Source organism: Anas platyrhynchos, chromosome 2, assembly GCF_047663525.1.
Source record: "Anas platyrhynchos isolate ZD024472 breed Pekin duck chromosome 2, IASCAAS_PekinDuck_T2T, whole genome shotgun sequence".
NCBI classification, from domain to species: domain Eukaryota; kingdom Metazoa; phylum Chordata; class Aves; order Anseriformes; family Anatidae; genus Anas; species Anas platyrhynchos.
The window spans coordinates 22,921,893-22,947,575 of record NC_092588.1 but is presented as its reverse complement, the minus strand read 5'-3'; the positions used below and the strand labels follow the sequence as shown (position 1 = coordinate 22,947,575).

Sequence of the window (25,683 nt, the reverse complement as noted above, 5' to 3'; positions counted from 1 at the left end):
CTCCCCTCCCCTCCCCTCCCCTCCCCTCCCCTCCCCTCCCCTCCCCTCCCCGCAGCCCGCCCCGCGCCGCAGGGGCTTCTGGGAGATGTAGTCCGGGGAGGGGGGGGGGGGCTGTGGCGCGGCGCGCATGCGCACTCGCCAGGCGGCGTGTGGTGAGGCGAGGCGGCGGCGTGCGGCGGGGCCGGCACCGGGTGTTGTCTTCCCCCCCCCTCGCTCCGTGTGTGTCCTCTCAGCCCCCGCGGCCATGTCCGGTTCGAGGGAGAAGAAGCGGGCCAAGAAGATGAGGAACCAGCCGGTCAGCGTCACCATGCCCGCCGAGCCGGGGCCTGTGCCCGCCGGCGGCCCCAGGCCCTGCCCGCCCTCAGGTACGGCCCCCTCAGGGTCCCCTCAGGATCCCCTTAGGGCCCCCTCAGTGTCCCCTCAGTGTCCTCTCAGGGGGACACCTGCCCGCTGCCCCCTGGTCTGCGTGTGTCACCTCACAGCCTGGACCACGTGCCTCAGTCATGCTTAAATTTTTTTTTATTTTAACCTATGTTATTTTGGGGAAAAAAAGACAAAAAGTGCAGCATTCGGAGGTTGAGGCGTTGCCTCTCTGTTTTGGGGTGAAAAAATGATGTTTAAGTGCATATCGAGGGGATGGTGCTGAGGCAGACAGGATGATGCAGCAAATTACGGCCAGCCCTGGCTGAGGGGTTTGCAGTGTTGTTAAAGCAGTGCTATCAGATTAAGCGCTGCTTTCTGCCTTACTCTTTTAGCAGGGAACTTGAAAGATTATATGGTTATAATCTTCAGTCCTGCTGAAGAGCATGCACATAGCATTATTCTGCAGTGTTAGTGAGTATCTCGGTTTTATGGAGCTAGTTCTGTAGAAACAAAGAAAAAAATACAGAAGAGTTCTAAAACTATGAGTCTATGTAATTCCTGAAATCATCTGATTTTTCCTTGGGTGTTAAATCAGTCACTACCTTTTGAAACACTCTTCTTCCATCTTATTAACATACTCAGTGTCTCCATTTTTAGGCTAACTTAACGGTGGAAGTTTGTGATATGAGTGTGTTTGTGATACGAGTTAGTTGCCATTCATCTCTCTTTCAGTTGATTTGTGCTGTAGGTCTCCACAAATTTGCTGACTCCAGCCTCCATCCCTCTCTCCCAGCTACTTCCTTCCCACCCTCACCTCACTGTCTGAATCGTGCTGCTCCCAGCCACGTGGCAAACTCCCAATAGGGAATTATTCCACATGAGAACTTATTTTCTTTCTATCCCAAAGTGTATATATGTGTGTATATATATATATATATATATATATATATTCCATTTGAATTGCTGTGCTGCTGTATAACATGTGGTTGCTTCTTAGCTGGTCACAGGAGCCGGAACAGCATTGTTGCAGAACGTGAAATTTCAGCTTCACGATTGCTTGAAACAGAAGAGGGAGGTTCCTTGCTGCTCTAAGCTCATTTAAATTGAAGCTACTGGAGGTGTATCTGTTTCTGGCTGTGTCTTCCTCATGCCAGTAGCAGAATTTATGGGACAATACGTTAAAGTTGTTTAAGAAGCTCATCAACCTGAAAACTGTTCTTTTTTTTCAATCTCCTGCCTTTTCCCCCTGACACACAGGGTGATTGTCAGTGGAGGGGCTCCCTGAACTGTACAGCCCTGCGTTCCTACTAGTACATGACTTGGTGCAGTGATTTATTTGATTTTGATGTTGATTTAGATGCCTGTACCAGAAAAATGTACACTGTAACTTACTGCATCAACATAACTGTATCTATCATGCTGAATTTATTTACTGCTGTAATGGAAATACATGCATGAGACTTTCTTAAGCTAGAAGATACTAGACAAAAATACATATGATTATGGGTAAAATATTACCTTTGCTGGTGTCATACTAAAACCCTTACTAGAAAAAAATAAGAATTGCTACTGATGCAGTTAGTATAGGCTGATTTTGATCAGGTCTTTCGTATTAGGCCTGATGGAGTATTGGAGGTGAAGTCTGTGTTGGGTACCATTCTTAAAATGTGTAAAAGCTCCTGAATCTTTTGCGGCTCGCTGCTGGGCAGCACAATTTTTTTGTTTCTTCTGATGAAAAAGAACTTAATTCTGTTTCCTCATGGCTTTTTCAGTACACGTTAAATACAGTTGGAGGAATGTGTACTGCAATCTTACTACAAAGGATGGTTTAGCATTTATCTGTTGACTGTGTGTTTCTGTTACCTCTGTTTATTTCTAAACCCTTCAGGAGATTTTCATTCCGAGCAGCAGTATCAACAGCAGAAATTTTCACATCAGTCATCCGGGCCTCCCTACAGGAAAGACCAGTATTTTCCCAGAGAACAAAACAGAGGAGAGCGAGGCAGAGGAAGAGGAGGATGGCAAGGAGGACACCAGAGTGCTTCTGAGGAAATACCTAGATACATAACAGGTTTGTATATACAAAAAAAAGGCCACAATTTCCAGGACAACCTGCTGCTATTTGTCTGCTGTCTGCCTTTGGTTTTGTGAAATAGCAAAACTCAGAACCGATGCTGTGTTTGGTGTGTTCACTTGGACTTCAGTTTTTCCTGATTTTCTCCAAAATACAGATATACTTGTGTACCAGAATGAATGACCAGATGTTGTTCAGTGAGTCCTTTCAGACTTCCAAGTTGAAAAATTGCACTTACTTGTGATGAGGGGTGTGCATTTTGCTTTCTGTTTACCAATAAAATGAGTGCTGACAGTCATCTGTTTTTAATGTAGCCAGTGAAACTGTTTATGCTCACGATGCGAGTTAGAGACAGCTTTTCTTCTAACAGAATATTTGTTTAGGAGAACAAAGAGACAAATTAGTTTTTCAATATGTGGCGGTGTTATGATAATGAATACATTTCTGTAAGAATAAAACAAAATCAACCTCTGGCTCTGTATTTGATCATTTTAAAACAGTATGTAATATGATTACGGCTTCCTGTTTTTCCATGAAGAAGTTTTTACATCTCTTTGAGAACCATCTGAAAACATTGCTACTCTAATCTAGTAAAGAAGTACTTAATACAAGTAAAACTTGCTGGTTACACCACAGCTTTTTAGATTCATTCATGTCCAAGTATGTGCTTAAATAAATATGTAAGCTTCAGAATATCTAAAGAATAGTTATTACTTCAGCAATAGACAGTACGCAGTATTTTCTTTTATTTCAGCAAGTCATCAGATAGATGTAGCAGAAATACTCTGCTGGAGTTCAGGAATTTGTGTAGTGTCACCTTTGATTTTTGCCATTTGTCATGCTCTGATACAGTTCTTTTCATTGCAGTGTCTACCTTTGCTGAAGCTCGTGCTGCTGAGATGAAAGCCATGTTGAAAGCAGTTACGCAGAAGTCTTCAAACTCTCTAGTTTTCCAGACGCTACCTAGGCAGATGCGAAGGCGAGCTATGAGTCACAACATTAAACGCCTACCCAGGAGGCTGCAGGAGATTGCCAGAAAAGAGGTATAAGCATGTTCTGATTGTATTTGATAAACTGTATCATGGGCATAGTTACGGTGTTCAGCTGTACATTTATTAATGTTTAGACCTGAGCTGGTCAGCAAATTTTCTGTAGGTACACAAACTTTGGCTGATACTTGGATCCAAAATGCAGAAACATCTCAGTTTTAGATGGTATCTCAAGTAGATCTCACTAACAACTCGGCTTTGTGATTATTGGACAACTTGAAAAGTTACTGGACTAGTGATAGAACCCTTACTTGCAGGAGGGTTTGTTTGGGCAGTGAATCTAGGCCCCAGAGTCCTGAATAACACCTGCCTAGCTTGCACCCCACCACTGCTTTGAGCTGTGACCCTGCTGGACTCAAACCAGCACAGCTCATTCCTGCAGTTGTTCTATTTTACAGCTCAGACATTCGCTGGAGTAGTTGGCAGCTGTGTGCAGCTTCAGACCTGCTAATGAGTATTCCTGGTTGCTCATGAAACTCATTTTGGAGCAGTATCTCAGCATTTAGTCAGAATGCTCCCGTGTAGCTACTTGCTCCTAATCCAGTATGGTGTTCATATGTATTTTAAAAAAAGGTATAAGTCTGACTCTCTCTGATGTTTTTCACTGATCACTATACTTCCTCTGGACGCTTCTTAAAATGATGAGTTTGCTTGGTAAGTTTTCTATGTGTTAAGGTTGAGACCTTACCCCTTCCTCCTGAGTTCCTGAAGATTCATGATTCAGAAATTGCTTTAAGTACTTCTGCTCATGTTCCTTAGGGTGTGGTTTATTAGATCTTCATAACCTGCATCTCTTTTTTTTTTATTGCTCTGGTTGGCATTCTTTTTGCTTTGTTAGTCATGATGAGATTTTATGCAGTTTGGCATAAGCAGCATGGGCTGCTTTGTGTGGTTACATGCTCTGTCCTTGTTAATCTAGATTTCTTTCATGTTTATATTTGGTTCTTTTGTGTCCTAATTCATTAACTCATTTCACGTGGAAGCATTTCTAACTTCTCTGTATATACTCACTGTTACCCATCCTTATTTTCACTTGTATGATTCATGGATTTTTGAGGTCATGCATCTGCATTTCTTCTATATTCTATCTCTTCAGGTCTTTTGGCATAGTTTGTGTGCTTAAACAGTTTTTTTTGTTTCATGATTTCTTGGAGCTTCTGTGTCTTCTGAGCCATTTCCCTTTCTAAAGGTTCTGCCTATTAGTTTTCATTGCTTGAAGTCTGCATCTTCAAAGTTACTGTTCTGATTCTGCAGCACTTCCTTTGTTTCCTTAGATCCTTTAACGTGACCACTTTCATACAAAAACTTACCTCGACTATCTCTTACCTCTTCACAAGCTTGAAGACATACATTTTTTGTCTATGGTACCACATCACTTTTTCCTCTAGCTGTCTTTCTGAACAAATCAGTTATTTATTATTGGCCCAGTGGCTTCTATTGCCTTTTGTGCAGGCAGTCAGATGAGTCTGATCATGACTTGGAACTTGTTTTATTCTTCTGTGCCTTTCTGTCTTGACATCGTGGGTCATGTCAGTGTTTCCTCTGCTCAGGGCAGTGACTTTCTAGTATTCTCTTTTCTCTGCTGTTACCCTTAAAACCAGTGGTCTGCCATCAACCATTTCTTGGCAAATGCACAGTGGACATCCTAAGAAGCATTTATTTATTTATTTAGATTAATTTAATTAATCTAATAATTAATTAGTTTATTTGTTTGTTTGTTTATTTATTTATTTATTTATTTTTTGCCCTGTAGTCCCTATTTCTTTCTGCCACTTCTCTTCACGTTTGAGAGGCAAGCCTTCCTCTTCAGCCATGCATTCGCTCTTAGTGATTCTGTTCTTGACTGGGTTGTTATCAGCAATTTAGTTTGATGTTACCAAGGGCCTTTCCTTGTTTGCTTTTACACATTGTAGAGACTCTGAGTATCCTCAGGTCCTACCTGCCAGTATTTGAGTCTATACTGCTTCTGTACAAGCTCAGATTTTGAGGTTTTCCAAGTATCATGTTCTTTTGTTCACGTGGATATAATGATGTTGGCAAAAAAATTCATGCAGGAAGTAGCAGAATCACAGAACGGTTTGGGTTGGAAGAGACCTGAAGGATCATTTAATTCCAACCCCCTGCCATGGGCAGGGACACCTCCCACCAGCCCAGGTTGCCCAAAGCCCCATCCAGCCTGGCCTTGAGCACCTCCAGGGATGGGGCATCCACAGCTTCTCTGGGCAGCCTGTGCCAGGGCCTCACCACCCAAGAGATCTTCCTGTTCATGTGTAAGTTTCTGAATGTCTGGGGATTTTGATTTAACTGTGGGTTCAAGTCAAACTTTGATGTTCTCATATGGATGGGGCTTGAATATAAAATTTCCATCTGTTAGTTATCCTCAAATGAGAAGGTAGAATTATGGAGAAATAACATCAGGATAAAGTATTGCTTAGATTGTGGTAGTGCTTCCTGTATCTTTGTATATGTTAACCTTTATCTTCAACAGAAGTTTGTCCTTTTGAGATTTACTTTGATGTCCTCTCTTTTAAAAACAGGCGGAGAAGGCTGTACATCAGAAAAAAGAACAGTCGAAGACTAAATGTCGCAAAGCTAGAAGGCGCCACGTGAATTTGGTAGCAGAGTTTAATCGCAGGCAAAGAAAGAATATTTGGCTGGAAACGCATATTTGGCATGCAAAGAGATTTCATATGGTAAAAAAATGGGGATACTGCTTAGGAAACAGCCCTACAGAGAAGTGCTACAGGGCTTGCTACCGAGCCATGACAAATCACTGCCTTCTTCAGGTACCACGTTTGCATCTGTTTTCTTTATTATTTTGCCAAGTTGAAGTAATCAACTGTTCTGTTACGAGTGTTTCTGTCTCTTTGAAGTAATGTTATGTCAGCTGTTAATAACTGCTAGCTATGAACTGAATAATTTCATAACTGCAATTAAAGGTGGAGAGCATCAAAGAGACCAAGGTGAGCCTATAGAAGAGTCTTATGTATTAAAAAGGTAACTATGACTGAAATACTCCATTTTCAACCATAAAAGCTTAGAAATTAAATGAATCCCTGTATCGCCTTCCTGAGAAGGGTGCTGTTGAAGACAGATGCTTTATTGTGTGACCTTTTTGATCCCTTGGTTCAAGGGGAAGGTTGGTCCTTGAATGAGAAATGCCAGACAGCTGTCCTTTGACTATCAGTGTTAAGTTAGAAAGGAAAATGTTTTCTCGTTGACTCAAATTTTAGTGAATGAAAAAATACAACTGCAGTGTAAATCATAATGCTCTATCTGATCTTTCCTTGCTGGCTTCACTTTCAAGAGTTATTCTCACTTCACTACTATCCTGTTGTTTCAGGATTTATCATATTATTGTTGCCTGGAGTTGACTGGTAAAGAGAATGAGCTTCTGAAGCAACTTGCGCGAATATGTAGTGTTGACACAGGTAAAATTTAACTCGTTTGAAATAAAGTTAAGATTCTGAACAGACTAAAGTTTGACTTATGCTTTTTCCTTCTTAATGTACTAGCAATCTGAGAAGTAATAAGCGTTGTTACCTAGTTGTGATTTTTTGGTTGAAAAACCTGATTAAAATGTCCTCTCCTAGGACCATAATTTCTTATTTTCATTTGCCTTTTAATAAACTTATTATTATTGTCTTCTTTATTTGGTACTGTCCTAACAGCCAGATTGAACTTCCTTTTTTGTTTCTTAAATAAGAGGTTGCTTTGTTTTTCATTAAGTATCTTCTTCTTCAGGATTAACATTTAGAGTGGCACGTTGTCTGTCTGGAAGATTCCAGGGTTCCCTGAATCTTTACCGAGCAGATCGCTATCCTGAGGATGCGCTTGGTCCTGTTACATTTATTTGGAAACCCAGGGATGGATCTGAAAAAAGACAATTATGGATCTGGATGCATCCAGCTCTCAAACAGGTATTTTGTTTTTCAGAGTTGAACTTCAATTTGTTTGTGCATTGCCTATTCCTTATGCTGGTGATACTTCCTGAAAGGTGCAGAAGAGAGAGATGGAATTAAAAATTATGAATCAAAAATTACAGCACTGTTTCCACTCTGACTATATTTGTGTTCTGTAACTTCTTACAAAGACAGTGTGGGAGGTTCATGCCTCTGAGTTGTTGTTTTTTTTTTTTTTTTGTTGTTGTTGTTGTGAGCTTGTTCAGGGTTTTCTAGTGATCCTTTTTGGGGTATGTTCACAATGTGCTGTTGCTTGATTTGCTTCCTTCCCACTGCCACCCATGACAGGCTGTTTGGTTGCTGTCATCACAGGTAATCATAATCTGCTTCTTAGCTATGACCTTCAGTAAATCAACTATACATTTGCACTTTTTCTCCCATTAATTTGAGTGACAATTTTCTAGCAACAATATTACGTACAGCACTTGATAGTAAGGCATGGACTTAAGCAGAACGAAGATCATTCCCTTAAATCTTTATAAGAAAATAAAATGCTAGAATGTAATTCTTAAAATTGTGTTTAAGCTTTGTAATGCCCTGCTCATCCTCCTAATCCAAACTTTTGACTTTTCTTTAGGACATACTGAACGAGTTAAAAGAAATTTTTCAGTGTTCAGAGCCTGAAAAAGTCTATATCCCTGAGCCAGCTACAACATCAGCTCAAGAGGAAGAACAAATGGATGTCGTTCTGAGCCTTGGCAAAAAAAGAAAGAAAGAGGATAAAGAAGGAGAAAAAGCTGTGCCAGTGAAAAAAATAATTGGTGATGGCACTAGAGATCCATTGCAGTCCTACTCATGGATCTCGCAAACTACTGGTGTTGTGATCAGGTTTGTTCACAGAAACTGTTACCTATACCCAGTTGATAGATGTATTATAGCTTAACAGAATACTGGGGGAAAAAGCGTTCTGTACAAGTGTACACTCAGGTGAAACTTCCCTCTTTCAGTGATCGAACTATGGAGATTCTGAGATACCGACTGATCGGCCCGCTGTCACACTGTGTCCTTACAGAGACCCTGAAAGCTGCTTCGCTCCAAACAGTAAGGAAAATAGCAAGTTGGATACTGCTGTAGCTTTAATAAAGTTTTTGGGGTGTACAAACTTCTTTTTGCTAGAAAGAATCATAAACTGTCTAGCCTCATACATGTTAGCCTTTAAAATAAGTATTTTTACTCTGTTAGCTTCTCTGTATTGAGCCCCTTGACTGATGCTGATCTGAGGATGAACACTTATATGGATTTCAGGTGTGGGTAGGAGGAACATAGAACTAGAAACAGGAACATAAGACACTATTGAGTGGGCCCTGAAAGTTTAGTAGTGACACACTGTGTTGACAGGTCTAGAATAATTCATGCTCTCCTTGGCAATCTGTAGATCATGTTTCTCAAGCAACAAGCTGGAGCACTCTGTAGGGCAAGACACAAAAAGTATAGAAGACTTGCATTTTAAATCAAATGCATAATTCCTACAGGATTTAGTATCTTGTGCACCTCTTGGCATGTAGCATCACTGTGGTTTCAATGTGGGATTTTTTTTGTCTCTTGCAGCAAACATGAGGAGGCCATGAAATCTCTGGCTTTGTATAAGAAATTACCGACTACAGAGTTAGGAAGGATTGTGGATTGCTTTGTTTACTTTTGGAGCACAGGTTAAATTGAACGTGCTTATTGGAGGGTATTATAAAGTGGAATATAGGAATAAGCTGCATCAGGAAAAAATGATTTTGGTTTGAAACTCGGAAGAAAGTAATCATAGTGATTAAGGCAAACTGGGATTGAATTCATACTGATAGAAAATACGAAATTACTACTTGAGTTAATTAGATGGTGTTGTTTTCCAGGAGATGGCAGATTCAGAATCAGAACTGAATAACTGGTGGGTAGAAAACTGCAAGGACTCTGAAAAAGTATCTCTTCATCAACGTCAAACTGCTATCTTTGAGCTATTAGAAGGTATTTGGGGATGGGTGATATGGGAGGAAGGGAAAACTCTTAGGTTCTAGTGGTCAAAACTGGCATGCTAACAAGCTGGCATAGATTTGGAGAGGCTTTTTTTTTCTTGATCAAGGGAGTGATGCCAGTGAGCATGTACTTAGGTAATTACCCTGGCATGTCAAAGATTTGAGGATAGCTACGCTGATTTTTTTTTTTTTTTTTAAGGGAACATTATGTCCTCTGTGTAGTCCAAACTCTTAAACAAAATAAGTCTTGTTTCTTGTCTCTGTGAACTTATATCCCATCAAAAATTTCAAATTTATTTATGTTGGACTATACCACTCACACATACAAACACTTAAGACAGTAAATTGTAAACTGTCTCCTCAGATAACATGGTAGACTCCTGCTCAAAGTGAAAGCATTTTGTCTTGCTTTGCATGTTTTTGTTCCTAATAAACAGTTGTTTACTTGGCTGAGATGTAAAATACAAAGTAAACAACATCTTAGTTTCTAGCTCTGAAAACAGATAAAGAGCTGGTGGTGTTAGATCTCAAATTATACTCAAGCTCTCCAGTCTGAAGCAGTTAGGCCTCAGATTGGGCAAGATGAGGTAAAACTTAATTACTTTCTTTTTTCCTTTCTCTGGAAGAAAAGTAGAAAAGAAAGGTTTGTTGCTTAGGAGTTGTGCCAAACGTAAAGGATGAATTTGAGTCTGTTAATTGAGCGAGTGACCTCATTTCTATGCTAAGCGTAAGTATAATTGCAGAGTAACTCTTATGCTGCTATTGTTGTCTTTTGTTATTGGACATTGGACAAGCATTGGTGCGTTTTCAAAACATGCTAAATTGAGTACTCTGGCTTGCATCTCTGGCTTCTAGTGGTGTCATATCCCTGCAGGCAAAAACGCACAAAATAACAGTGCAGAAGAAGATTGCAAATTTATTTGCGGTTTCATGGCAATGTTCATCTGTGTATTTTTAAAGGGATAAGTTCACCATCACAAATGCCACCAGGTACAATACTCGGCCTCACTGTTGGGGATCCTCGAGTAAATCTGCCAAAAAAGAAGAGAAAAACCATGCCAGACCCTGAAAAATACCAAGGTAAAATTCCTTGCTTATATTGTGCATGAAACTGCCAAAGGCAAGAGATTCAGTTTCTTTCTACACTTCTGTTTTCATTTACTGTCACATTCTACTGATGTTTTTTTTTTTTCCTTGCTGTTTTCCTCTAGCATTAGCTTTTAGAATGTTTTCTTCCTCTTTCTATATGCCTTGACAGAACAGAAACAGCCTGAAAATAGGTTGCATAGGTTTTAGAACAGCAATTGTGAGGGAGGGATTTGCACCAAAGCTGGTCTTGTGCTCAGTGGAAGCCTCTGTCTGACCATACAGATGATCCAGGTTCGAATCCTGGCAAGGCCAACCAGGTGCTAAAAGATGCTCAGTTTCTGTTCAGTTTTTAGTCTTCCAGGTGTTGTCTCTCTCTCCAAGATACCTGCTGTTTCTGGTTTATAGTCTTTGAATGATGAAATTCGCAAATTCACTAGGGAGGAAAAAAATAAATAAAATGCAAGGTTAGTATTTCAAATGGCCAAGTTGGTAGTCTTCCTTGAAAACAAAAGCTGCATGGGTGACTACGTAGACTTTCATTTCAGTGCTGACTTGCACAATATTTCAGTGCAAAATACAAAATCAGTTGGATTTGAACGTCCTTGAAAAATGTGGGGTTTGTGTACAGTGCTGTGTAGGCATTTACAGTTAGGTTGACGGGGCACAGACTGCCTAACTTAGTATGAGAAACAGAATAGTCAGCTAGCAAACAAGACAAGTGAAGTTTCCAGAGACTTCAAAATACTTTGTTTCCTTGGTGGTGTGTTTACTAGAATAATCTAGCCTTAGCTTTCACTGAAAACCAGGTTGAATGCTGATTTCAGTTACCATCTTTTAGCTGTCTTTTAGCACAATTCTTCCTATTCAGATTTTCTTACATCCTCCTGTTTTAACCTCTGTATGTAGAACAGCCTTTCTCCTGTTTATTAGTTCTGCTTAGCTTCATTCTCATCGTTAATGTTCGTGTTGGAAATGTTGCTGCATGTGTGACCTCTACTTTGGTTCCTTCGTCCTGAGGAGTAAGGTGAGCTATACACCACTTGTTTACGGAGACTTGTTTGAGCTGGTAAAGGAGTTAGTGACTTCAAGAAATAGTCTGCTCCCCTTCATTCTGCTTGTCATTGTCTGTGAAGATGTGATCAAGAAGGCGAGTTCAGTGGAAGGCTTCTAAGGACTGGAAAAGCTACGTAGTAGTTTCTGTCCCACTGCCAGAGATGGTTGTCCCTCAGGAAGCAGGGACATGGTAAAGAGGTAATGATGGAAGGCAGGGAAACAATAGGAAGTAGGTACATACGCCTGTCGTTCTTTGGCTGGCTAGAAATGGCCATCTTCAAAGTCTTTCTACTTATCCTTCAACTTGCAAAAAAAAATCTAAACCACAAACATTCAGAAAATCTGGTGTTGCTTTCTGGTTCCTTTCTGAGGTTTTTTTTTTTTTTTTTTTTTTTTTTTAAATTTTATTTTATCATAAGCTTAAAATAGTATCTGCCCGCTCTGACTCTTATTCAGGTGAGGGAGAAAGCCCTTGATCAGCTAGCAAGAAAAAGTAAACAGTGTGTGATACCTCTTAATTTAGGTCCTGCTAAAGGACTTCATGTTGCACAAATACATTGCTAACCAGATAAGTTAAAAGTAAGCAGAAGAATGAAGGAAGATAAATAATACAGCTGTCTTCTAATCTAAAATCAAAAGGACATCATGGTAAGGGAGCAGAAAGGGAGAGAACAGCCCTGCTACAAGAAGCAGCAGGGAGGGAACAGGAATGGCTGCTGTTCTGTTTCCCACCTGAATACTTCCTAGTGCTGTGTGGGGTGACTTAGAGGGTTATTCACAGTCTGCTGTGTACCCATTACATGTGCAGTGGCTAAATCTTATGGTGTGGTAGTTCATCTCTCCTACCTAGAAACCTCAAGACTGAGGTACAACTGCCACTCTCATACTTATCAATACTTATCAATACTCATTAATACTTATTGCTAAGTATTAGTTGAAAAGAGAGGCCACTGTTACTCTCCAAAGGTTGTTGTTCCTATCCTGACTTGGTAGTTAACTGTGTGACAGCTACCACTGGTGCTATATCTCTGCCTTAATGGGCTTACTTGTTCAAGTAGCTGAGATAAATTACATTTTGAAAAACTTTAGAAAACCTATCCATGTTAGTTTGTTAAACTCAGATACTTTTACAATTTTCTAGTCGGGGAAAGCCTTCACATGCTTTTGATTCTTTGTTTTTTTGAAGAAAAAGTAAAACTGCATCTGCACTGATAAAAGGAAACCTAGGCATAATCAGTTACTGTGCAAAATATGTTTTGTATCTATTCTCTCTCTGCCAGCATTATGCATTCTTCACACTGTTTACTGTTTCAGGACCTGGAACTGTGCAGCTTAGTTTGTGATCTTGTTGGAACATGTGGTCTTGTTGCACGTTTTGTTGCCTTTATCTATCAAATGTATTTGTTCTTTGTTCCTATCAACCTCCTTGCTTACCTGGCTGATTTGCAGGAGTTTACAAATACATTAAATAGATGGAGGAGAATCTATTGAAGGCCATTTGATGCAGAAAGATCGCCTCTAACTTGAATTTTGTAAGCCATAAATGTCTAGAATGACATCACTGCATACTGATCTTAGTGCTGCACTCTTCCCCAGAACCCTGTTATTGTCCACACTTGGAGTCAGATTACTGAAATATCCAGCAAGAATGTCATCAAAAGAAACACATTCCCATGGGTTATTTGAGTTTGATTTACCAGTTTTACCAGCATTTTTTCCAAATGGTTCTGTCCTGCTTACACTGGTTCTTTTGTGAGGAGTGATCCAGGAAGGGATTCTATCCTCCTCTTCAACTTTATGAAGGGCAATTTGTTTAAACAAAAATAATGAGGGAATTTAATCTCGGCACATAGTATATACATTACTACAGCAATGATATTACCAGTGTTTCCACAGTAACACCCACAAAAAAAAAAGTTAGGCTTTTCTTCTAGATAGTTGATCCACCGATGGAAGATGAGGTCTGTAATTCCATTGAAATGGTTTTAATTTGCTCCTTCTGTAAGAGGAAATCTTTTTATGAGCCTTAGAGCTACATAAACTTTCTGAGCCTTGGTTTTGATATAACCTTACTCAGATGTGGTAATGTGGTAAGATGACCTTTATGTAAGAAATGGTACTAGCCATTCGTCTTAATGACATGTCACGTCGACTGGGCAATAAAAAGGAACCCTTGCTATATTCCACACTTTTTTCCCCTTTTTGCTTCCTGGACATTCAAATGCAATTTGGATTGATATTAGGAAGATCAAAATGACACTGCTTATGGTAGCAGATTCTATATTAGTCTTTTGTTCTTCATTGGATAAAAAACAATTGATTTTCTTAGCAAATTCTTACCAATTTAAAGATGCATTATTTATCAGATGTGCAAATAGTTTAGGTAAGTTACAGCCCTCAGCTCTGTTTGTGGATTGTCATACATGAAATCTGTGAAGTGACATGCATCTATCTGTATCCCCTTTATTTTTTTAAATTTTGTTTTCAAAATGCTGTTCTAAGATAATGCCTGTGTAGTCTTCCCCCGGTGGGTAACGTGTTAACCCACGGTAGTTTCAGTCTTTCCCAGTTACTCACACTCGTGAATGCGTATGCATGGGTTCAGGCTGTGTGTTTATACACGGAACTGACCTCATTTCTTTAGGCTGTGGGATAGAGTTTGTGAATAAATCACTTCTCACTGCCTTCTCAGCAGGTTTATGCCTTCTGGAAGTCGAGCCTCCCAGCAAGCGGTCAGTACTTACGTGACCACAAATTAGCATTAGTCTTCTCTCCATTTTAAAGTACTCTTCTGACATTTTGATACACTGCTGCTGTCTTGTCATGGGAGAATACAAATTCTGTTGCTCAACACGGGGTATGGTGGAGCCTCTAAACAGTCAATGAATGAGATGAGTATAAGGAGAATGCATCATGAAAGATAAGTGAGCTAAAGTTACTTTTGCAAAGACAGAGAATGATTCTTTGCCAATCAACACATTCTTGCAGTGGTTTTGGTATCCAGCCCTTTGCTTTGGTTCTCCTGGTACCCCATGCATACGTGCTGTGAAACTCTTCCCTAACAGTACTTTTTTTGCTTCTGCTGATGATTCTCACAGACAGAAAATTTTCAAATAGAAGCACTCTTAACCTTAGGTATGTCTTCTAAGATGGCTAAGGTAATCGGTTACACATGTCAGAACAATAATGTGAACTGAAATAAAACCTTCCTTTCTCTGTCAGTATTGTCTGAGCGCCAACCATAGACATCAGCAGAAGCAGGTAACGTGCTGATTGTCATTGAGCTTTCTGTGCTTAGTAATGCAACTCCCTATTTCCTGTACTAGCTGTAACATCTTCATTAGCTGCTTATTCATCAGTAGGGTTATTTCTCCAAAAATTTTACATTATGGACTGAAGAAAACAGGAAAAAGCGACAGTTTGAATTACAGCATGCTTTGCAGAGAGATGGGATTCTCCAGGTGGAATGGAGAACAAGGTAAAAGAAAGTATGAAGTTAAAAGATTTTAGGGTGGTGAGGAGAATATTGGGTGGAATGTATGGATGTAAAGAGACAGGCATTAAAGGGCTTTTTAATAGAAAAAAAAAAAAGTTATGTACTATAATATACAAATTCTAAGAAACTCCAAGAATATGACAGGGATAGCATTATCTCAGATGTGGTAATAGGAGGCAAAAAATAATTCAGAGAAAGTTACAGTGAAAAATTTACAGTTAAAGGAACTAGAATGTGTTTAAATAATGTAACCTAAAGAGATTCTAATGTTCACAAATACTTTCTGTACAGAAGATGGAAAAGCCCCTTTCCTTATCCTCTATTTGCTTGTAATTACGTGCCCTTCACCTTGGTTATCCCTAAGAGTCAGGAAGAAATTCCCTAGTGCTACTACTCATGTTTTTGCTGTCTTTTTCTCCTTCCTTCAGTTCAGTGATATTTGCTGTGTCTCCAAACAGAACGTGCTTTCCCTCTGGGAACACAGAACCTTTTCAGGTTCCTCCTCAGGTTATTGATTTAGTTTTGGATCACAGAAGAAATTCTTGTGGCTGAATTGGCAAGGACTAAAGATTTTCTTTTTAGTTGTCATCTATAGCATGGTTCTTTCTGTGTTTGGCTTGTTTGTTATAATAAACTGGAAACCTTACAAGATAAAATGTTCTGTTTCCACTAGATCTTGCTGTGCTGTACATTGTTATAGGCTTTCCACTACAAACCTTAATTCTGTGCTGTATAGAGGAGAGGTCTGTGCCCAGTAGGTAAAGAAGAAGATCTGCTGGCCATTCTAAATTAAACAACTATTAGGTGATTGCCTGCTAGTGCAGGCACCTGGAGTGGATGCCCCAAATGACATTTATATTTTGGATCTTTATTTTAAATTACAAACTGTAATAATTTATTTGGAGTCTTTACATTAATTTTGTGAAGATGTCCACAGTAAAGTGCAGAGTCCTTAATTTGAAGGAATGCCACTCTAATCCAATCATTGTTTTAGTATTTCTTCCTCATCATTGTATGTAAATGTTATTTATCATCAAGATGCTTAGCAAGTACCAGGTTAATAGCACCATCAAGCTATCAGGAGTGTTGCCATATTAAAGGTTTCTGTTGATTTTTGCACCTGTTACTACTATGGACACTTTATGTATTTTTTAACAATTATTGCAATTATGTTTGGTAGTATCTATTGTATAGTTAGGACTACTGAACAATCCATATCTTCTGTGCACAAAGTCTTTATCCTCATTAATTGGAAAAATTACCTAAATCGTGTCTTTCAAAAGACTACATTACTTTAAAACAAACAAAAAATGTCTGTTCCTTTAATGTGTAAGACTTTGCAACCTACAAGGTGAGCAGCAATGAGTTTTAATCACATAGCTATTAATAACTCGTTGTGTCATTTGTTGGTAAGGATTATTTTACTCAGAATATGGATTGGCATGCATTGTGTACCATATATGGAATGCTGAATGCTTTTAACCCATAGTTTTTTAACCCATGTTTTTTCTCTATTTTGCTTGGACTGGGGAGTTGAAGCAGAGATAGGTTTAATACCCCCAGTGATGAACTGTTATCATCTTCAGTAGTAGTGCACACAACTGTGGGACTGTGCAGACATGCTCAAAGAAGACATACTCATGCCTTCCTTGAAGTGCAGAGCCTGAAAAGATCCAGGGAGTGGAAAGCTAGTGCTAAATAAGTATTGCATTCTAGTCATATCTGTAAAAATATTGCCTGTATGTACATTTTTTAAAGGTCATCTTCACTTATCCGATAAGTTTGCTTAGGACTTATTTCAGGCTTTGTAACGTTGTTCTTTTTTTTTTTTTTTTTTTTAACCAAACTTGGGTGAACTTCATACTTTTCCTGAAATGCCAAATTCCAGAATATTAAAAGTTGCTTCCTAAGTATGTAACTAACATTGCCAAGTGTGATGTCACTTTTACTAAGAAATGTCTGTCTGTAAGAAAATGCAAGGTTAATTCTTCTAAGACTAACAGGTAGTTTATTTCACGTTCTGTATTTGGAAAAATGTATGCTAAGATATATTCCAGACACTGTGATGATTGTTAACCTTTCAGTAGTGTTTTTTTTTTTTCCCCAGTTTGCTCATTGTACTCATGATACTGGAGTGGTTTTGAAAATCTGAAATTTAAACCACAAAAATGTGAATTTTGCTTGAAGGTTCTCTTCTTTTGTAGATAATGATAAAGTTAGGCAGCTGTACCTGGAGGGTGTACCCGTTGAGTGTGCTCACAGCTTTATCTGGGACCAGGACATCTGTAAGAACGTCACTGAAAATAAAATTTCAGAGCAGGTAACTAACAAGGTGGATTGCCATGGAGAAAATGGTTAACGGTCCACATACGAGACTCCTGAAACTTGTTTAACTCCAAAAGCAGTAGTTTACTAATGTAGTAGTTATCCAACTGCTGAGTTGAACTTTCTGTTCTGTAGCATTTATGTAATGTTCTTCTATAACCATTGTTTGTGATTCACTTAAAAGAAGGCTTTACTGGATTGTCCACAGGACTAAATCATTGTAGGTTTATTTACCAGAAAGATTTGGAACTGGATTTTCCTACATCACCTTAACTCATGTATAGCAGATAAAAGGGATGAAGTGGTACAGAGAGGCTCTGTCAAAGCTAGGTGGATTTTCCTGAAAAAAAAAAGGAAAACGAGACTAAGTAGATCCTTCAGGTCTTGAACTGCAACACACGGTGTTGTGTCATTCTGGGTAATACCTTTGATTTCTAGACAGCTTTAAATGTGCTTTTACAGGTTTGAAACCTTCTATTTTGACATTTCCATTGGCAATGGAGGAGCAACCCACAAGTGAATGGGTGAAAAGGTGATCTAGTCACAAGAGGTGATACATTTTTGGCACCATTATAACCCAAAATAGAAAATGTTCATATGGCAGAAACATCTCTCCAAATTTTCTTGTGTTGCAAATTAGTTTTGTGTTCTTTCAAATTGACCACCACAGTGTAAAAAAGCAAAATGCTTCCAAAAAGTTACATTAGCACATCACAGGATCAGCACAGTCTTTATGGTCTTCCTGCTGTTGTGAACTGTAATGTTTACCTTACAAAAACAGCTGATGCAGAAGGGATGTGTAAAGTTGCAGTCTAGTGTTCTTTTTCTCATAAATACATTCATAATGCTGTACAATGAAATATAACAACCAGTGATTGACAAAGCCTTGGTGCCAGCATGCTTCATGCAAAACCGATTCATGACTAAATGATCTTTTCATCTCCCTAGTTATAGTTCAGATTTTATCTAACTATCGACAGATTTTCTGAAAGCACCAGCTCAGTCTAGTCTTGTGCACAAATCTATAAATATCAAGTTGGACTACTTTTCCTCCTCACCTTTGCTGTATATTTTTGTTCTTGAGTTTCAATACCTGCCATCCATCAAGGAATATGGAAGTTACAAGAGAGGGAAAAAAAGGTTACTTAAATACTTTTTCTAAAGGTATATTTTATGCCTCAGTGATGGTCTGTTCAAATGTGTAGCATGTTTCTAATTTATTTTTCCTCATCATAAGTTATGTCATGTCTGTGTTTCAGAACATTATCTGCAAAAGGAAAAAAGGTTACTAACTTATGGGAAATTTCTCCTCTTCAGGATTTAAACCAAATGAGAGCCCAGTTATTGGTACCTGGATCACAGCTTGATTTGGGTCCTTGTGAGTCTAAGATTCCCATACTGTTGGTGCAACAGCCAGGAAAAATGGCTGGAGAAGATCGACCAGGATGGGGGAGTGGCTGGGATATCTATCTCCCAAAGGGCTGGGGCATGGCTTTCTGGATTCCTTTTGTAAGTTACTTTCCTTGGAAACGGCAAGTAAATATGTCATTTGGTGTTAAATACTGATTTTAGCATTGTATAATCAATTCACTATCACAGGATCAAAATCCCCAGTAGCTTTCTGTATCTTCTGTTGGATATAACTATGCCCACCTGGCAGTCTGAAGCTTGAAGTGTGGGGAGTACGAAAAGAAAGCTAATGCTGTAGCTCTTGGGTTTTGTATTTCCAAGAGCATGTGTCTCTAAAGAGAAATCATTTGATGCCAGCTGCTCGTCCACTTCCAGCTTGGCTATCTCCGCTGTTCTGACAACATTCTGTTTCCTCTGATTTGAGGGGAGCTTGAAACACAAAGTTTAAGTTAGGCTGAATATTTTCCTTGTGCTGTTAGGAGTATCCTACTTTGAAGGTTTAGATGTTTTTTATAGTGCCTTTCTACAGTTAACTGGGCAACGTGTTTGAGTGCTTCACTCCACCCACAGAGTAAAGAATTTCTTCCTGACATCTAATCTAAACCTCGCCTCTTTTAGTTTAAAGCCATTCCTCCTTGTCCTGTCACCATCTTTCAGTGTAAAAAGTCACAATCCATCTTTCTTTATAAGCTTCCTTTAAGTACTGGAAGGCTGCAGTGAGGTCTCCCTGGAGCCTTTTCTTCTTCAGGCTGAACATCTCCAGCTCTCTCAACACTCCTGGCAACATACAAGATCAGAACCTGTGAAATTCTATTTATTTTTGTTGATTGTTTTTCAAAATAATCTTAAAGAGCATGACTAATATTCTTGTTGAAGTCATCGTTTAGAACTATGGAAATCATATTTAAGTTGATTTTTTTTTTCAAAAGGTGAAGCAATACTTTCAATTTTTTAAGGCAGTAGCTTCAGGAGTATTACTGTCTTGTTTCAGTTAGTAACCAGGAATCAATACAAACATGGCTTTTTTGGGGTTTTGGTTTTTATAACAGATATATCGAGGTGTACGAGTTGGTGGCTTGCAAGAGGCTGCAAAGCATTCTGAATATCAAAGAACACCTCACACTCCAAATGATTTCCCAGATTGCCCAGCCGGAATGCAGTTTGCCAAAGAACTGGAAGCTACCCTTCTTGAAAAATTCAAACGGTAATGCTGACTTCAGGATTGATCATGAGAATGGGAAAAGAAGTAATGCTGCTTAAAGTAGTCTCTTAATTATCTGTTGTTGCGTTCATTTAGACTTGGACTTTATGAAGATCTTTTACTAGAGTTTTAAATTCCAGTATTAAAAGAAAAAAATCTAAGCTGTACATAACAGAAAAGTTCTGCTAAACAGGCCATATAAATTAAGTAAAACCTATTTCCAGAGATAGGCTCAGTTACAAGGCTGTAATAAGGCTGCGTAACAACTTATTCCAAGCAACCTTAGCAGCAAATGAGAGGCGAGAGGAGAAAGCAAAGGCAGAACATTAGAGTATTCTGTGGTAAAGAATAAAGTGAACAAAGGAGTGTATTTCAGTGTCAACTTTTTAATACTATGTCAACTTTTAAAATACTATTATAGTATTTAAATACTATTTTTAATACTAGATATTCTGCAGTTTGCCTTTGTTTTTATTACAATAAACACAGAACTCTTAACCATACTTATGGGTCAGCTAGAAGCGCCTTCTGGACAAACTGGTGTCAGCTCTCCTTTGGAGTAGGAAGGAGAAGTAGGAGAAATTCTGAGGTAGGAGAAATTCAGAGGAAATGGTGGTGGTGTCGGTTGTAGTAAGTAGAAGTATCCAGAATGGCAGAGAGGATGTAGAGGGCAGAAACATGACAGTGTTGTCTAGAAGTGTAACTTTAGAGTTATTGGTCAATGAGATTACCAAATGAATGCACAGGCTAGCTTTCTGTTCTAAATACTTGTTTACAAAACACTGTAGAGCATTATGGCAACGTAGGCAATTAGCCTTTTGATGCCCTAATTTGAAATAAGGGCCTAGGAAAGAAATATTCTTACCTACTTGATTTATCATTAGGCGTCCACCTGCAAAAAGAGCAAATTACATCAAGCTGGGCACTCTGTCCCCTTTCATCTGTCCTTGGGAGCAGCTGACGAAGAACTGGGAAGGAAGAATGAACGCTTCAGAAGAATTTATCTGTCCTTCTTCCCCTGATGCTGAGCACTGTGCAACTGAAGGGAATGGCTTCTGTGACCCCGAACCAGAAGTGGTCAAAGAAGCTTCCCCTGAGACTGGTGAGGTAGAGGAGACCATGGAAATCACAAGCTCTGAAGGTGCCGTAAAGAGAGAGGGTGATCCAGGCAGCCAAAACTTTGGTGAGGGAGATGAAACTCTGACAAGAGGCTTTGTTGTTCTCAGGTATGTCAAAATGATACAACCACGCGAGGTGCCATTTCTTTCTTGGGAATAATTGAATTGGGAATAGGAACAGCTCAGCTTTGATTATTAAGTTGAGAGAATTAATTGATCCAAATACAATGAGGAGGAGATTTAGTTTTGCTGAGGACCAGAATTTTGCCATTAAGTGAAGTCCTGCTTTTCTCCAGCAAACACCATGACTAGATGAAGTAAGGAATTATCTTAAATGTCGCAGTGTTGAATTTAACATTTTGGAGTTGACATGCAATGTCTGCTTTTTAAGTTTTAAGTTTTGTGACTTAAAAATTGTTGTATATATGAGGTTGCATACTCTTTTCTAGTGCATCATCTCAGGTGGTTCTTGCACTACTTAAATATCTGCAAAGAAAATAAAATCTCCTGCGTTTCAATGCAACACACGAGGGCAGCAACAGTGTTTGGAAAGTGTCTGACTGCAGGTCTTCCGTTCTTGTGTAGTTACTAAAGGAAGAAAATACTGGCAGTTCAGGACTGAATGTCACTGAAGGTTTTAAGGTATTTGAGATTAAAGCAGGTTTTAACAAGGAACATCTCCTTAAGAAGAAGAATGAATTCCACTAGCCCCTGTTCTTTTTGTGCTGAGTGATACAAACATCAGCTTGGAAGGTTATAGAAAGAAGCCCCAGGGCTTCCTTACTCACGGTCTTGCAAATCAGTGAGTTTCTGGATTTCTGTTGTACTACTTGTTAATAACTATCCTTGATGTTTATTTTTAAAACTTTTTAATAGGAGCAAGAAACTGCTAATGCAGGTAGCAGCCTGGTGCTATCCCACTTCTGGCAAAGATCGTCGAATCCGCCTTATTTCCCGACTTGGACAAAAGGAAATGACTGAAGATGTCTTTTTGCCAATCTTGGTGCGCTATCCCAGGGCTCTCGTATGGGTCAGCTTGTCTCTCTTGAGAAAGGGGAACCCTGAATTACATGCCATGATTTGCATCCCAACGGAAGACGACTTGCTGCATTTAAGCAAAGACAAACTCTTCTGCGGTCCTCAAGAACCCAAGCATCGTGACATATTCAAGCACAGGGTACAGGAGCTAAAAGAGGAGAAAAAGAAAAAGAAGAAGAAGAAGAAGAAGATGGAGAAGGAAGAGGAGAAAGATAATGTGGAGGCTTTAGAAAGTGACTCTCCCAGCGTTCTAGATGAAGAAACAACTGAGGAACATGAAGACCTCATACTTGGTCTTTGGCCAGACACTCTCCCAGATGTTACTTCACACTGCTCCAGAACTCTCCTGGGATATGTCACTCGAGGGGATTTTTCATTGGCTGTAGGCTGTGGAGAAGCCCTGGGTTTTGTTAGCTTGACAGGTTTGCTTTATATGTTACACGGCCAGCCAGCAGATAAAAAAGGGCTTGTTTTGTTAAGAACTCCAGCATCGTTACAGTACAGATTTGCCAGACTTACTATTGAGGTTTAAGTATCATTACAATGCAGCAGAGTGCCAAAAATACCAAAGAATGTCTGCTATGTCTTCTGTGGCCTTTCTGACATGCCTCAAATTTGAGGAGGTGTTTCTGAGTCCCAGAGTCTTGAGGAGTATGAAACAATTGAAAAGCTTTGTGACTTTTATCATGCAAGTAACTGACGCATAAACAGACCAAGTATTACTTCTGATGTCTGCGCTGCTAAGGATTTGTAACAGTAACTTATCAGTTGTAATCTTCTTTATCTCTAAGAAGCACATAGTTCGTTTTTCACCTCAGAGCAGTGGCTGCTGTAACAGTCCTTACACAGAAAATCACAAATTTTTCCTTTTTGTGGTCAGATGGCTGATACGTTGTAACTTTCCCGTTCACTGTTTGCCTACAAGCGAGTGCCACCTGGGCCTGTGTGTATAGCAAGGGGGTTTTACCACTTCCTTGGGTCCGTGGCTACAGTGGAATAGAGCTAAGTAGACAGATCTAGCACAGAAAGCAGGTGAGGTGCTTTGGAAAAGCTCTGCGCTGAAATGAAATGCAAATAAAAGGTTGTCTGTTTGTATAATCTTAAATCATAGTAACCGAATCTCTTAAATGGAAAGCATAATAATTTCTCTCTCAATTTTGAGAGAGAGAACTTTTGAAAAGATAGTAGAAGCCTTTCAGATGTAAATGGCTGTTGGTGGGTCAGCGTACGTTTTCTGTTAATAAGTAGGGATATTTTGGTTCCTTAAAACATGAATTTATTTTTGTATGGAAATGCTAGGACTGAGGTTTTCCTCATTTTACAATAGGGTTTATGGATGTTGGTCAAACAGTCATTAAACCTGTAAAGTGTGCAGGGGGCGGGTAAGGGGAGGAAGGTATTTGATTTGGCTGGGGAAGGGGGGCTAGTTAGTTGGGTTTGTTGTGGGTTGGACTTTTTTTCTTTGTCTAATGATAGCCTTAAACTTCCAGCCCTTCTTGAGTTAAGCAGCTTAATAATGAGTTTACAGTAATACATTGTAGTTTAGTAGAAGCATGATACAAATATATACCAGTTGGTAACGTTTACCCTGAAATGATCATGACAAATAAAAATGTAACCGATTTGTGATTCAGGAATCTTCTGTTCAGCTTGGTTCTTTGAAAAACTAAATACGGATCAGTTAACGCTTTTGTCTCTCTAAGTATCAGCCTGTAACTTAGCTCCTACGCTCACAGCTTCGTTTGAAAGAGTCTGAGGTGAATAAATTAGTCTAGGGTGGAGTTTTTTGTTGGAGGAAGGCTTTAGAGTACCTTAACTCTATGAGCACCCTCCCTTAGTGCACCTGATGAAGTGACCATGGCAGGAACACGCCGAGAAGCTGGTCCAGCACCGTTTTGCTTTGCTTTGCCGGTAGATGGCCCCAGAGGAAAAGGCTTGGGGCTCTGCGGGTCCGGGCTTCACATGCTCGCCATGTGACTCCGAGCTCCGCAGCACGTAGGTATGTGGAAATAAAGAACCCCTTAAACATTACAGTCTGGCTGCTCTGATCAAGTTCTCTCATGGTAATAATCCTGGATTTAATGAACCTTTTGAATTGTGAGCTCAATTGAAATATTTCTAGGATCAGAGTTTCCAGAGCTGTGCTTCATGGGAAGAAAGGAGGGGAGGTGATGTTTATATGGCTATTTCCCCCCTTGCCTCCCCCATCTCCTCAGATACATATTTTCTTGCCTCCCTAGACCTCACTTGTACGTGAGAAAGAATGAGGAGAAGCCCCCCACCCAAGCTATCATTTTTGCTTCTTTTCTGCTTGTAGATCTTTTGTTCACTGAATCTTTTTTTTTTTTCTTTTTTCTTTTAAACATCTGGAGTCTTTTTTCTTTTCCTCCTATTGGTAATTTCTGCCAGGTTTTCATTTTGACACTTCCTGTTACTTTTCTTTGATTTCCATTCTCTCTTTCTGATTTATGATCCTCCTCTCTGCTGAGCCAATGAACAGAAACTGGAATCCAAGTGCATCCTGTTCTGTATATCTTGTAATATTGTTACACAGTTGTTTTCCTTTAAGTCGATGATTTATGCCTCAAGACTTCACTCTCCTTGTAAAATGCTCTGCGAGCCCGATAAGTTAAAAATGCTCAAAACTCGCAGCCAAAGTTTGTCAGAAAAACACTGTGACTTTATGTAGCTGCAAGGAAATTTTTATCTGTGGTTGGGATTTCCAGATTCGGAGTGTCTCAAGGGTGACTTAGTCATAAAAACCGTGTCAACACTGGATAATCAAACTGTGGATAATTAAGCCTGTGTTATCTCTTTGTCAGCTGGACACTACGTCTGTGTTCATCATGTTGAATCAGGTGTAGGTTGTGGCACACATCTGTTCTTAGGCTGTATCTCGTTGCAGTTACTACCCTTTGGTTAATTGCCCCAGAGCATCTGGATCGGCTCCCATGAGCTCTGATACACAGGCATTTTCGGGAACCCAGGAAACTCAAACCCAGTGAAAAAAAAACACAACAAACTCATAAACTGTCCGGCTCCCATGCTGTTCTCCAGATAACTCTCTCAAAATGGATGCCAGCACAAACCCCGAGCTCTCATTCCTGGCTTCCAAGAGCTTTTGGAAGCCGAGGGGAAGCACAGAAGGCAATTCTGGCGTTATCTGTAGCACTGAAGAGCTTGACTGCTACTGCCTGGTTGTGTAGCTTTGCATACCGCTCCCCTAGAGCATCTGAACAAATACTGTGCTCGAGATTCACCTGGCAAAGGGTTTTCTCACAGCCTGGACCAGGGTAGTTGCCCGGTACACGAAGAGAGCCGGCAGGGACTAATGGACCCACCAAGCTGAGTGCCTTGCGACTCTGAGATGCGCATACCTCGCCACTGCAGATCCAGAAAATGAGGCTGCAAAGGAGAGCGGTGATTACTGAGGGGAATGAGGTGCTGTGGGACCGCTGCCAGCCCACCGTGTGTTTGTTAAGGAAGTTCAGAGCAGGTCCAGGGCAATGGGTTTGTTTAGCAGCGTGTAAGGACTGGAAGAAGT

At 39.7% G+C, this 25,683-nt stretch overlaps 1 protein-coding gene across 1 annotated transcript; it reads left to right on the top strand.

Annotated features, from left to right (window-relative positions):
* The first annotated feature begins 116 nt into the window (after window positions 1–116).
* Window positions 117–25,406, top strand: POP1 (POP1 homolog, ribonuclease P/MRP subunit). The gene is made up of 15 exons (XM_027452507.3): window positions 117–365; window positions 2,252–2,434; window positions 3,305–3,480; window positions 6,024–6,272; window positions 6,830–6,917; window positions 7,231–7,406; window positions 8,026–8,276; window positions 8,396–8,489; window positions 9,290–9,401; window positions 10,370–10,489; window positions 17,252–17,367; window positions 18,690–18,881; window positions 19,832–19,986; window positions 20,868–21,209; window positions 21,978–25,406. Exons 1-15 carry the CDS (start codon window positions 128–130, stop codon window positions 22,669–22,671), a joined length of 3,186 nt encoding a protein of 1,061 aa, XP_027308308.3. The 5' UTR covers window positions 117–127; the 3' UTR covers window positions 22,672–25,406.
* Window positions 25,407–25,683: the final 277 nt, after the last annotated feature.

Excerpts from the sequence above, each read along its gene's own strand:
- POP1 (XM_027452507.3), top strand. The coding sequence starts at position 128 with ATGCGCACTCGCCAGGCGGCGTGTGGTGAGGCGAGGCGGCGGCGTGCG. Across the intron at positions 2,435-3,304 it reads AATACCTAGATACATAACAG|TGTCTACCTTTGCTGAAGCT; the intron begins GTTTGTATATAC and ends TTTTCATTGCAG. Across the intron at positions 6,918-7,230 it reads AATATGTAGTGTTGACACAG|GATTAACATTTAGAGTGGCA; the intron begins GTAAAATTTAAC and ends CTTCTTCTTCAG.